The sequence below is a fragment of the Sardina pilchardus genome, chromosome 16 (genome assembly GCF_963854185.1).
Source record: "Sardina pilchardus chromosome 16, fSarPil1.1, whole genome shotgun sequence".
NCBI lineage: Eukaryota > Metazoa > Chordata > Actinopteri > Clupeiformes > Clupeidae > Sardina > Sardina pilchardus.
Genome location: NC_085009.1, coordinates 15,683,166 through 15,697,641, shown reverse-complemented (window position 1 = coordinate 15,697,641; position 14,476 = coordinate 15,683,166). Strand labels below are relative to the sequence as shown.

At 45.9% G+C, this 14,476-nt stretch overlaps 1 protein-coding gene across 1 annotated transcript in view; it reads left to right on the top strand.

Annotated features, from left to right (window-relative positions):
• kcnj10a (potassium inwardly rectifying channel subfamily J member 10a) overlaps positions 1 to 14,476 on the top strand; it is a 45,099-nt gene that overhangs the window by 27,969 nt on the left and 2,654 nt on the right. Inside the window, exons 5-6 of the mRNA XM_062516797.1 lie at positions 11 to 188; positions 13,829 to 14,476. The exon at positions 13,829 to 14,476 is cut by the window's right edge and continues 2,654 nt beyond it. Coding sequence (XP_062372781.1) covers positions 11 to 188; positions 13,829 to 14,286 — 636 coding nt within the window. The 3' untranslated portion in view covers positions 14,287 to 14,476. The remainder of the gene's footprint in view (positions 1 to 10; positions 189 to 13,828) is intronic.

Sequence of the window (14,476 nt, the reverse complement as noted above, 5' to 3'; positions counted from 1 at the left end):
ACTCCTCCAGGTGACTGGCAAGCTGCTCCAGACCTCCCTGACGAAGGAGGGGGAGACGGTACGACTGGACCAGAGGAACGTGGCTTTCAAGGTGGACACGTCCAGCGACAGCCCCTTCCTCATCCTACCCCTCACCTTCTACCACGTCATCGATGACAGCAGCCCACTCAGGGCCTGGGCAGCCAAAGGTACGCAAGGCACAGGTGCATCCTGGGTAGGAAGCTTGGGAGCCAGACTGAGGGTGCCTCCACTGATCTATAAAGAATACATTCTTTTACTGTCTTTTACTGTCTATGCATTCTACTGGCAAGTGGTCCCATAATGGCCGCCGTGCTGAGGCTTCAGATTTATGTCGTAGATGCACTATCCAGGTATTCTTTATAGATTAGTGGGTGCCTCTCAACGTCTCTCCTCGATCCTCGATGTTCGATCCCATTGATCTATAACTAAAACTGGATAGACTCCCATTGTTGCCACCCCATCATTCTTTAAGTAGATCAGTCAGGATCGAGGCCCGAGGAGGAAGGGAGGATGTATAAAAGCCAAATGAGAGGCACCCTGAGTGTTGTGAATGGTTGTTGGAGGGCGTGCTGGGATGTGAAGATCAATTCATTTTATTCAGCAGGATACATTCAAATAATTTCCATGAACTGTGCTATACTGTCAAAACCGTGTCCCCACAAGTTTCAATAGTGTAGTGTTTATCACGTTTGCCTCACATACGAGGTCCCAAGTTTGTAACTGGGTGGAAACAATCTCTTAACCCAAAGTGACTCACACATGTCAACTTTATTACATGGGATTATTGTCCTCAGAGTGCCTTGCACAAGGGCACAACGGTGGAAGTCGGCAATTAAAAGTGTCTGCTAAATTAATACATTTAAATGTAAATAAAGAAATGTTTAATTGTTCATGCAAGAAACGAACTGATTAATGTGTACACCTGTTGCCACAATTATTTAAGCAATAGATAGCTAGGCTAATGAGGGACATGGATCAAGAGGGGAAGGGGACCCGCAAACACTGTTTATGTTTATGGCACAGTGTTATACCTAAAGCAGTACTGCCATGCTGTGGTCTTTTCACTTCCACCGGTTATTTATGAAGTAGGAATAAGCCGATGCAAGCTACAAAGAAAGTCCACAAATCCTGCACCTTGCAAAACTCACAAACACACACGTTTCAAACATTGAGCAAAAAGCACTGTGTAGCAGCAGAGCAACGTGCAGGAGAGGCGAGTGCTGCCGCCTTGAGGTTGGGAAGGGGATTGCTGGTGATGAAGGTCCAGCAGCATAGGGTCGGTTGGAGGTGGTAGTGGCCAGGTGTGGGGTGTTTGGGGTGTGTGTGTGTGTGGGGGGGGGGGGCAGTTGAAGGACAGAGGGGAGAGGGTAATCTAATTGGGAAGGGGTCGGAGTGCAAGAGGTCTGAGTTGTGATGGAAAGAGAGGCTTGTTGTCTGCCTAGGCAGAGAGGTTACATGCTTTTGAGAGAGGAGGAGGCACAGGCTGGGGGTGTCGTGTTTACTGGAACGTAGGGGGCTTGTCTGTCTGGTGATGCAGGAGAGAGAGGGGGGGGGTGACGGGGTATGGGGAAGGGGTTCCGGGGAGGGGGGGTTGTGGGGGGCAGACTGAGTGAGGAGTAGGTGCTGGCACAGACAGATACGTTTTTTCCTCCTTTTTCTCGTTCCCCCTCTAGTTCTCTATCACTCAATTTTTGCTCTCATTCATTCTCATTGTTTCTCTCTCACTCTCGCTCTCGCTCTCTCTGCCCGCCCATTTTTGTAATCTAATTTTCATCTTTTCCCACTCTCACTTTCTTCTCCTTCCTCCTCTTTCCCACTCTCTCTTTCCTCCTCTCTCTCTCTCTCTCTCTCTCTCTCTCTCTCTCTCTCTCTCTCTCTCTCTCTCTCTTTCTGGACTGGAATGTGTATGTGTGAGTGCCAGATCAACTCATTAGAACACAAAGCAGTACAGTTCCTGGTGCTGACACGTAGACCACAGATCCAGTTACTGGAGACCTACCCTCACTCTGTCTATGTGTGTGTGTGTGTGTATGTGGACGTGTGTGTGAGAATGTGTGAATGTATCGAGTCTGTCTGTGTGTGTGTGTGTGTGTGTGCGTGTGTGCGTGTGTGAGGGGTATACTGAATTTCAGGGGACTCTTGGTCTGACTAACGACAGACGAAGCCATTAGAGCCTCTGTCTCCTGTCGTCCCACACTTTCACTGCCCCCCTCCCTCCCTCTCTTTCTCTCTCTCTCTCTGTTTCTCTTTCACTCTCTCGCGCTCCTTCACTCATTCTCTCTGTCACTCCTTCTTTCTTATCATTACCTTTCTCCTTTCCTTTCTTCCTCCTTTGCTGCCCCTGTTCATCGGGTGTGTTTTTATTTTTCACTCTCTGTGATGGAGGCCGTTACCATTGCGCATGTTGTCTGACTGCCATACCAATGAGCCTGACTTCTTTGTCGATGCATTTAGAGAAAACATGGCTATTTCCATTTCCCCTGAGGCCCGGGTGGGTGGTATGGTGGGGTGCATGACTGCTCTCTTTCCTTTTCCACTTGCTCAGTCTTTCTGTTTTTCTCTTTATCTCTCTGTCCGTCTGTTTGCCAATCTGTCTGTTTGTCTGTCTCATGAATGTCTCTGAATGTAACAAAGTACGTTTTCCATGCATCTGTACTTTACTTAAGTACAATCTGTAGTGCATACTTTTGACTTTTACTCTGTTACAATTTTGAAAACGTTCTACTCCACTACATTTCTACAATACGTTTTGTTACATTTTTATTATCAGTTTTTTTTTTTCCGTCAACATGCCTACCCAGGTACGAGTAGTTGAGTAACCTATTAATTCAACAAGAAGCACATATTTTCCCAATGCCATAAATATGAACAACACACAGCTAGCCATGTTATATTTTTGCATGTGGAAGTATAGCGAGTCTTGTCTGGAGAATATGTGAACTTTGATGCCAGATACACACACACACACACACACACACACACACACACACACACACACACACACACACACACACACACACACACACACACACAACCACCACCAGTCTATACGAGGTTACATTACTGTAAATGACCACTGGCACAAGAAGGGGCAGGATGTCCTTCCTTCAGGTAAGAGCAACAGCCCCTCAAAATGTCCTGCATGTCCTATGCCTACCTGACAGGCCCTTGTTTGTCTCACCAGTGAAGCTGTGTTGCTACCAAAGATTTGAGAGCGCTACGCATCCCGCTCTAGATCAACATACTGTAGTGCGCCTTTACTTTGAGCAGCAGCACCCGGAGCAGCTGTAGTCATCTTTGTGGTTTTACTGAAATATATTTAACTCTGCAGATAACCCTGTTAGATAACCAGAATCACAGTCTCCAGCATTGTAAGTCAGAATGTAAACTGGGCCACAGATGGTAAGCACAATTGCATTAGCCTAAAACTAGTACATTAACCTAAAACTAACTTACAATTAAAATGCCACAGCCCATATTGTTGTTTTTTTTATTAGAATATTATAGACATTAAAGCGACACTAAAGCACTTTTCCAAGGTAGAGTATGTTGCATTATTTTGTGAAAGCACGATGTATCACGTCAAGTCAAATTTGTAGTTTATATGTCTTATTCCATTACTACCCAATCAGGTACATTTACATAGTGCGGTCACAGCCGATAGAGGGCCACAAAGTGAATGCAGAAGTGCCTTTCCCCCTGTTACGAGTTGATGAACTACTGAAATGATTTTGGAAACATTACAGTATGTTAAGGTGCAAAAAAATCTTTAGTGTTGCTTCAAGAAAAAACATTTTTATGCAAGTACTTTTACTTTTAATACTTCAAGTACGTTTTACTTTTACTTAAGTAGGGTTGTCATTGTGGTGCTTCTATGTTTAAATATTTCTCTGTTTTTTGTACTTTTACTTCCTCCAACACTAGTCTGCCTCATCATTTACTCCTCTCTTGCCCTTTTCCCTACCTCTGTCTGTTTCTCTCCCTTGCTCTTTGCAGAACATTAGGCCTCTATGGGTCTCCAGTTACAACAGCTATCACGCAACACCTAACTCTGTGAAATTCCGCTTGAAGAGCTTGAGTAGTTACAGCTTTCAGTTTAAGACAAGAGGTGATATCTTATTTTTTTGGTGTTATTTGTTGAGGACTTTCCAGTTCCCAAGGAGGCCAAACCTTTGTGTCACATGCAAGTAATCTCACCCAACAACCTGGCCCATGTATCATCATAACACATCATATCAGGACACATCACAGCCATCATACTGATACTTGCGGGACACCTTTTCACTAGTTCTAGAGCTGTTACAGTAATTCAGCACCTAATGATATAACTAGTTGTCCTGGTAACACCTAACGTAACCCTTCATCATAAGGAGGGAATTGCACAGTCACTATATGAAGTACCACTGTACTGACAAAAAAAAATGAACAATGACACATGTGTTGAATTGCTTTATTTGAAACATTTGCATTGTCCACAGTGTGTAAACACACTATGCCCAAACTACCGTAATTTATACCACAGGGTTGTGTGTGTGTGTGTGTGTGTGTGTGTGTGTGTGTGTGTGTGTGTGTGTGTGTGTGTGTGTGTGTGTGCGTGCGTGCGTGCGTGCGTGCGTGCGTGCGTGCGTGCGTGCGTGCGTGCGTGCGATTAATAATCTCACATATACTGCATGAGAGAGACAGACGACAGGTGTGCTGTGGTGGTGTGCCCCTGACATGACATGTTGCAGGTGGGGATGTCTGGTATCAGTTCCCTCATACGGTGAAATCAGTGATCGCCCACCCACGTCTCCCATGACCTGACCACATGATTGCGTAATCTTCACACCTCCTCCCATGTGAGACCCCATGCAGGCAACAAGCTGCTGATTGCAGACCCCTTTCACTTAACAGTGTTGGTCTACCATTTCCTGTTATTACCCTCATTTACCGTAGTGAGACCGAAAGACAGACCATGGGCGTAGGTTTAGGTGGGGATGCTGGTGACTTGTCAATATTTTGCAATGACGAAATTGTCGCCACCGATATTTTAGCAAATTCTTTTGTGCTATTTGGACTGATTCCGACGGCCAGGACGACAGGAAAAGAAACACTGTCATTTGATGGGCTGAAACTGTAAGGGGGGTTTGTCTGACCCGTACAAAACAGTCATAGCATACTTCACTTTGTGGTGGCCGGTAGACAAATGAGCAGGCGTAGCGGTTAGGCTAAGTTATCAAGGCTACTGTATCTAGCAATATCATAACCCAAAAAAGGCCAGTGTAAAACATTTTAATATTCCCTTTGCCCTTCGGCATATAAATGTTTGGACCCACCACAGGTGAGAGCTGAGAAACTACGCCCTTGAGACAGACAGGTAGTGCCATTTGTAAACAAGCATACAGTAAACAATTCTGCTAAATTCCTTCACAATATATGAAAGTAATGTGTCTGTAATGCAGTAATATGTTTCCTTTCAATATGAAAAATGTAGACTATGCCACAGAAATATGCCAAAATGTACATTTAGACTATTTTAGCATGGGGGAACCGATACCAGACATCCCCATCTGCAAAAAGTCACGTTAGGGACACACCACCACCACCGTACACCTGTCATCTGTCACATCAGAGACACACCACCACCCAGAGGTGGAAAACTCCAGCTTCAGAAAGTGAAAATCCAATCATGTATTGGTTCTACCTGTGCACTTACTGTAACACAGGTGATCTCATCAATTAGCTGCTCTAGCTGGCAGAAGACTTGTGCTAATTAGAATCAGCTGGTTTAAGTGAAGGGTTGGCACAAGTATGTGGTAGGACTTTTACTTTCTGAAGCTGGACTTCTCCACCTCTGCCACCACTGTACACCTGTCATCTAGATTATAGAACATGTCTCTATTTTCATTTTCACTGGTACAACGACATTTAAAGTGCTTTCCCGTCAGTGCATTATTAAAAAAAAAATTGCGGTACGTGAAATGACTTTATGTCCCCATACAGTAATTTCCCGACTATAAGCCGCATTGTAAGCCGTAGGACAGTGTTTTTTGCAAGTTAAAAGAAACAAAATCACATTAACGCCATAATAACTGCCCCCCTGTATTACCCTCATAGCTGAAGAAATTTAGCTAAATCAATGTATAAGCCACGGCTAATAGTCGGGAAATTACGGTATATCTCAAGAAAAGCACTAGGGACTAGGAATCGACTGCTGTAGACACGTCCTCCAGAGGTCGTGGATGATTGCTCAATCTCCCAGTGTCACTCCTTGCTCTATGCACCTGTCGGTGATTTCCACAAGGTAATTCCATGGCAATTTGTGAGCAAAATCACCTTGGCACTTCCTCACAAAGGAGTGGGACAGAATGTGCATGAAAGGACCCCAGGCAGGAAGGCCTGGTTACTCTCACTGTCGCTAGCTCTTTGGCATGGTTACAGACAGATGCCTTTCCTAACTGTGATAAAAGATTACTGTACTGTCCTAATATTGCATATTAGGTGAACACTTGATATGCTAGATATTTAAACAGTTGGTCTGTCTGTAGTTGTGTGATTTCCTAACTCCTCGATGATTAGGCTCATTTGAAACAATTCATGTATTTTCATTGTGTTTGTTGTTGGTGTTGATTGTTTTTGTCAGTCTGTTCAAGTTGATGTGACCTAGTTGTAACACCAGTCAAACCTGCTTTACTTGACCAGAGAGAGAGAGAGAGAGAGAAGTGTGTCTACTTGTGGCTTATGATCTATTTGTGAATATGAAAGCGATTGTGTGGACGACGTGACATAGGTATCGAGAGTACTCGGTATATTCCTACATGGCACGAAAATGAAACGACAGTGCGCACCTTAGGCTCGGAGAAAACCCCACACACACATTATTTCCAGGCACAGACGCCCCCGAGGGGACCGATGGCTCCCCTAAATAACCTCCCGGGGTCATTCTGTGTCAATTAATGCCTCCTGATCACGTTGTGTAAATGGAAAATTAGGGGGAGTTAGATAGATATGTACAGATACAGTAGACCAGACAAGTGCAACATTCATGATCTCTGTTGCTCTAGTTTGTGTGTGTGTGTGTGTGTGTGTGTGTGTGTGTGTGTGTGTGTGGTACGGGGGAGGGAGGTGTATGTACACTTTCACACTCACACTCACACTCACACACACACACACACACACACACACACACACACACACACACACACACACACACACACACACACACACACATAGATGATACTGTATATTGAAGGCCTTTCAGTATCGTATTGATGGCGCATTGTAATGGCAATATCGGTAAAACTACTTGAGCCAGATCCTGAAAAAATGACAACGTGCCCCATCTCGTGCGTAATGGGCCGACTGTCCGGAGGTTTCGTGTGTTCCTCTTATCCCCTTCTCTGTGTTCCAGTGACAGCTCATCTGACTCTATCTGATCTGTGTATTAGCTCAGAACAGGACTCTACTGTCACCGTTTGCAGGGAATGTATTATGAATGTGTCCACTTCATTGGTGAGATGAGACAGTCTGAGATGGACGGTCTGAGAGACTTCAGAGGGCTCTTTCTGTGAGCACCCGACCTTGGCCTCAGTGCTCCAGTGCTCTCCTGCCAAAGAACTCCAGCCAGATATGACGAGGTGGCATTCATCATTCGCATGGAGGTTAAGTGGAGTAGTGTGTCTGTGTGTGTGTGTGTGTGTGTGTGTGTGTGTATACGTGCATGCGTGTGTAAAAATGTGTGTGAGAGAGAGGGAGAAAAAGAGAAAGAGAAAGAGAGAAATCTGGAGACCTCACAAAAAATTAGCCTATAATAAGGCTATTGTATACTTGTCATGAGATCTCTTTTCATCGGATTAGCCCTTACCTAATCCAATGATGTTTGCCTTCTTTGCTTATAGGTGTTATTAGGTTCAAGTCAGATTGGATTTGATATATCTAACTCCTTATCTCTCTCAAAGTAATACTGCACCAAAAAGTCCTACATTACAACATCACATGCAAGCTGGATTGACAGACAGAAGGGAAGCAACCACACTCCTGTTTCCCAGGCACATCTGTGAAATACCCGAAACAAAATATAAAAAAACACACAGCAACCGCTACCTACGCGATGGTAACTAATAAAATATGTCTACAGATAGGGCAAACTAAACCACACTTTGCAAGGGAGCTCACAGTAGCAATGCTGAACAGGAAACAGCACCGTTCTGCGGCTCATTTGTGGGCAGAAGGGAGGCTTGAACCAGTTGCAACATTTCTGCAACCTGACTCGACCTACTGTATATGCTGTATGGCCTTGCACAGTTAATATAAAGAAGTATTTATTTTTTTAACACATACTCTAGCATACTTTGCAAGCATTTTATGTCTGAAACAATGCTGAACATTTAAACATTTATTATTATTTATAATAATAATAATAATAATAATAATAATAATAATAATAATAATAATAATAGCAACTAAAGATTGCATATCTAACACTTTTGAATAGTAGCCTACAGCAAATGTCTGCCAGGTAAGATTAGTTGTGATGTGAAATATTAGTTGAGGAAGCCTCAGTGTAACCTCCTCCTCCCGTCTCCTGCACACTCACTCAGCCATAAACAGGAAACAAGACAGCCTTGTCTCGGCCTTGCACGCATTGGCCTCTGTTGCAGCTAGGCAGCCCTGGGGCTCGTCTGCCCATAATGGACCAGGTGGAACTCGCCCAAAGGTGCCAGACTGCCCTACCTGGCATGCCGAGGGGGGCACTCAGCAATGGGCAACACGGCCAAGTCCCTAAACTTTTGCCCAGACTCCTCACACAAGTCCAACAAAGCCAAGTCCCTAAATTTGTGCCCAGAGTCCTCACACAGATGCAACAGGGCCAAGTCCCTAAACTGTTGCCCAGACAGCTCAAACCAATCCAGCTAGGGTGGGGGGGGTGCAGAGATGTGCAGCCGCCCCTTCTTTAACCCCCTGTTTGTTTGTCTGTATTTTCTCTCTTTCCTTCTGTTTTGTAGTTCAGTGTTGTAAATGTTGCAAGCCAGATAACACATTTGTTATTGTGTATAGGTGTGTATTGAAATGTGTTGCTTGAATTACGAGAGAAACGTGTTCAAGATATCGCAATGCTCCTCTACATCCATGTAGTAAATTGAACAAAACAACGTTTTTTTTTCAGAATTGTTATTCGGATGCACCTTGACTTAAAGCAACACACAAGCACTTTTCCTCTGTCGCAAGCGCGCTATTTGTTTATCCAGTAAATAACGATGTGCACAGACAAGGTAGAGAACGTTTTATGATTTTACTAAAGTAGGATGTATTGTGACATCGAATAAGTCAAATATGTAGTTTCTTATGTGTCATTCCATTGAACTATCCGCTACCCGATCTGGTAAATTTACATAGTGCGGTTATAGCCGATAGAGGGCCGCAATGCGAGTGCAGAAGTGACGTTCACCCTTGATGAACCACTGAAATGACTTTGGAAACATTATTTTAAGATACAAAAAACTCTTCAGTGTTGAGAGTCTTTCTCTTTCTCTCTCTCTCTCTCTCTATCTCTCCCCTTTTCTTCTTTTTTCTTCTTTCAATTTCTTCCTCCCCCCCCACCCTCCCTTTCCCCCCTTCAAGATTCCTGTCTCAGGGTCAGATTAAGTGAGTTTAATTGACTTGCTCAGATTATATGGTTTTGTGTTCTACTTGATATGGGGGTCTAATGATACCTAATCCGTAACAACATGCCAACTGGCCTTTGGTCTTATAGTTATTACTGTCCATTGTGTATTCAAAAAAGAACAAAAGAAAATTGTTTCTGCACATACAGTACATATTTATACACAGTTTATGTTATTTGAATGTTTATGAAAATAATTAGCAGTACTATTTATAGTGCTAGTATTACTTATGGTACAGATTGTGCGTGTGTGTATGTGTGTGTGTGTGTGTGTGTGCGTGCGTGTGTGTGTGTGTGTGTGTGTATGTGTGTGTGTGTGTGTGTGTGTGTGTGTGTGTGTGTGTGTGTGTGTGTGTGTGTGTGTGTAAGTGTAAGTGTGTGTGTGTGTGTTAGGTGTTTGTGTGCAAAGCTCAGCACTTAAAGATGTCTAAGTGTGTGAGTCCCCATTGAGAGCTGCATTGTGCTGGTGAAAGGGCATGAGGCGAGAGGAGCCGGGGTGCTGGACATGCAGAAAGACGTCTCAGCATAGCACTGTTCAAATCACTGAGCTAGATCAGGAGCATGATAATGCAAGGAGACAGTGTGTGTGTGTGTGTGTGTGTGTGTGTGTGTGTGTGTCTGTCTCTCTCTCTCTTTCTCTCTCTCTCTCTCTCTCTCTGTGTGTGTGTGTGTGTGAGAGAGAGAGAGAGAGAGAGAGGCAGAGAAAGAAAAGGGACATGCAGAGAAGAATTCATTCAACCAAGACTCATCTCAGTGTATCACCATTCAAATTGCTACGGACGTGTGTGTGCGTGTGTGTGTGTGTGTGTGTGCGTGTGCGCGTACGCGTGCATGTGTGTACGTGTGTGCACGTGTTCATAAATGTATGAAGAGAGAGAGGACATAACCAAGAGAACAACCAAAACAAATATCTCTATTCCTAGAATCACAAATACAAACAGACTATAGGAATGTGTGTGTGTTTGAGAGAGAGAGAGAGAGAGAGAGAGAGAGAGAGAGAGAGAGAGAGAGAGAGAGAGAGAGAGAGAGAGAGAGAGACAGAGAGGAAAATATGGGGAGGGCAAAGATGGGAAGAGGCATAGAAAGCGAGAAAGAGACCGGGAGAGACCGGCGTGGGAGTATATCGTTTTTGGTGTCATAGTAGATAGATGTGTGTGAATGAAAATGAGGAACTGAGAGGGCTTTACGAGCAGCAAGGAGTTACGAAACACTGTTTGTAACTCTGAGAGAAAAGAAAGCTGGGTCTAGGTTATGGGAAGGACTGTTTAGACAGATGACAAGTCCGCTCTCCTCTCAGATGAATGTTGATGCAGGTGTGTGTGAATGAGTGTGTACATGTGAGTGTGTGTGCGTGTGTGTGTGTGTGCGTGAGCGTGTGTTTGTGTGTATATGTGCGTTTATGTAAGAGTGTATATGTATTGGACTTACAGTGTATTTACGTGTGTAGGTCCATGTGTGTATGTATTTATGACGGTGTGTGTGTGTGCGTGAGAGAGAGAATGAGTGAGAGAGAGAGAGAAAGAGAGAGAGAGAGAAAGAGAGAGAGAGAGAAAGAGAGAGAGTGAGTGTGTGTGTGTGTGTGTGTGTGCGTATGTGTGTGTGTGTGTGTGTGTGTGTGTGCGTATGTGTGTGTGTGTGTGTGTGTGTGTTTACATACGTGCATGTGTGTACATATGTGAAACAGCAGGTGGTAGGGCATGGTGTACTGAAAGAACTATGTCATTGTTGGAGATATTCAGTAATCAAAGAGTTTCCCATACTTATAACCAATGGTGAGTCAACAGATTCTTTGCTTTGCCACTTCCTCATGATGTCACAGACTGCAATGACACTCATGCCGGGTAGCACAAGTAGACAGTTGTAGCTATGGGCCTCAGGGCGCGACCTCCAGCAGAAATTCAGATGCTTATATGCGTAATGAGATACATAATATAGAATAGCTTACATGAAGACACACATATCCATATCAGCCCACATCAATTCAACCCTAACCAATTTTATCCTCAATCTTAGTCCTACAAAATGTTTTGCAAATGTATTTCATACAATCAGAGTAAGAGATTGAACTACTATAATGCACAGTAAAGTGAATACGGCACAGAAAAATACCATACCATAGTATACTGCATACGTATAAAGCAGATGTTTATGAAACAGTGCACTGTTAACGATTAAAGCTAGACTGTATAGTTTCGAGCACAGTGGTTATCCGGGGGAGGATCTGGTCCTCTCTAGCCTCAGCGAATCCCCTTCATTCTAGTTCTGCCTCATATTCCCTCTCCAAGTTCATACGTCACCCGACTCTTCAGCTCAGAAGGAAAAGGTTCGGCAATTCCCTTGTATCACCGGTAGAGTGGTGTGTGTGTGTGTGTGTATAGCGCAACACACAGTATATGACTCACGCGTCCAGCTGTCAGAATTGTATAACTTTCTCCGAGTAATACTACTCAGCATTCTTGGGACTGTCCAGGGGAAGACTGTCCTTCCAGTAAATGCTGACTGTGTGTCCTTGAATGCTCTTTAAGATGATGATTTAGTGTAACCGGTGTCACAGATCCCCCATTTCCCCAACCATCAAATTGTCATGTTTAGAATGTTGTACCCCCCCCCTCCCCCCCCCACACACACACACACACACACACACATCCTCCACATACACACACACACGCAAACACACACACACACACACACAGAGACAATCAGATAACCATTTAGGAGGGGAGGTAAGACAAAATAACCATACCATCATATATTATGTGACGTCTTATCATATTGTCGGTAATATCTGTTATGTTGTCCATGTCTGTGTCAGCAAGATCACATATCGGAAATAACAGTAGCTTCAGGTTCCTCTTTCAGCCAGTCAGAGAGTATCGGGCTTTCCAAAGGTTGTTGCTTGTGGTCTAATTGGCCTGTAATTGGTCGTACTGTACGTCCACTCTGTTTTGGGATGTAGTGGAGTGTGTGAGTGTGGAAGTGTTGGGATGGGAAAGGGCCTAAGAGTGAATTAGGGACAGACCCATCGTCTGCACTACTGGGAATACACCACTGAGAGGCACTGTTTGAGGCTGAGCTGAGGCTGAGGCCGAATGAGCAGGCACTGTTTCACTTGGGTAAGGGGAAGTGAGGGGTGTACAGTATTTGTATAAAAAGCACATGTGCTTTTCACTACATCCAAAAATTCTTGCCATTTTTGATGCCATGTTTGATACAATTTTGGGCATTTCCAGTCAGAATGCACATCTAATGTCCTTCTCATTCTGCACTTCTCCCTATTCACTCTCGTTTTCTTCCTCCTTTTTCTCCTCCACTTCTGTTCTCTCTCTCTCCCCCACCCTCCTCCATGATTGCCTCCCTCTTTTCTCTCTCTCTCGTCCATACCATATCTCCCCTTTTCCATCCCTCTCATTCTTTTCCTTCTCCTCCTTTTTGTTTCTCTCTGAATGCTTCCTACTCTCTCCCATTTCCTCCTCCATGTTTGCCTACCTCTCATCTCACTCTCTCTGTCTTCCCCCTCTCCTCTCTCTTCCTTTCCACTCTCTCCTCCTCTCGCATCTCTCTCTCCCCCTCTCTCATCCCCTCTCTCCACCCCTCTCTCTCTCCTCCTCTCGCATCTCTCTCTCCCCCTCTCTCATCCCCTCTCTCCACCCCTCTCTCTCTCCTCCTCTCGCCTCTCTCTCATCCGCTCTCCCTTCCCCTCTCCTTCTCTTCTCTTCCTCTCTCTCTCTCTTCCCCTCTTTCCTCTCTCCCTCTCCCTCTCCCCTCTCTCTTTAATCCCCTCTCTCCCTCTCCCTCTCTCCCCTCTTCTCGCCTCTCATCCCCTCTCCTCCCCCCCCTCTCTCTGTCTTCCCCCTCTCCTCTCTCTTCCTTTCCACTCTCTCCTCCTCTCGCATCTCTCTCTCCCCCTCTCTCATCCCCTCTCTCCACCCCTCTCTCTCTCCTCCTCTCGCCTCTCTCTCATCCGCTCTCCCTTCCCCTCTCCTTCTCTTCTCTTCCTCTCTCTCTCTCTTCCCCTCTTTCCTCTCTCCCTCTCCCTCTCCCCTCTCTCTTTAATCCCCTCTCTCCCTCTCCCTCTCTCCCCTCTTCTCGCCTCTCATCCCCTCTCCTCCCCCCCCTCTCTCTCTCTCTCTCCCCCCCCCCCCTCTCCCCCTCTCTCTCCTCCAGGCGGCGGCTGGACGGACCCCGAGCTGGCGGACTTCGAGCTGCTGGTGATCCTGAGCGCCACGGTGGAGCCCACGTCGGCCACCTGCCAGGTGCGCACCTCCTACCTGCCCGACGAGATCCTGTGGGGCTACGAGTTCCCGCCCGTCGTCTCCCTCTCGCCCTCGGGCAAGTACGTGGCCGACTTCGCCTTCTTCGACAAGGTGGCCAAGACCAAGGCGCCGCCCGTCTTCAAGCAGGCCCCGCCGCCACCGGCGCCCCAGTCCAGCCCGCGCTCGCCCCGCCACAGCGGCACGACGGGCCTCGGGGGCACCGGGGGGGATGAGGGCGGCGGCGGCGGCGGCGACCCGGAGAAGATGCGGCTGGAGGAGAGCTACCGGGAGGACAGGGAGCGCGGGAGGGAGAGGAGCGGACGCGTGCGAGACAGCAGTCCCCTCAACGTTCGCATCAGCAATGTATAGATAGAGAGAGAGAGAGAGAGAAGGAGCGAGAGAGAGAGAGAGAGAGAGAGAGAGAGAGAGAGAGCGAGAGAGAGAGAGCGAGAGAGAGACTAAGGCCCCATTCAGACCGCTGCGTGCGTTTTCATGTTTGTGTCCATGTTGATATGTTAGGGCGTGCACACTGCCTGCGTGATACACAAGTCTCAGGCGT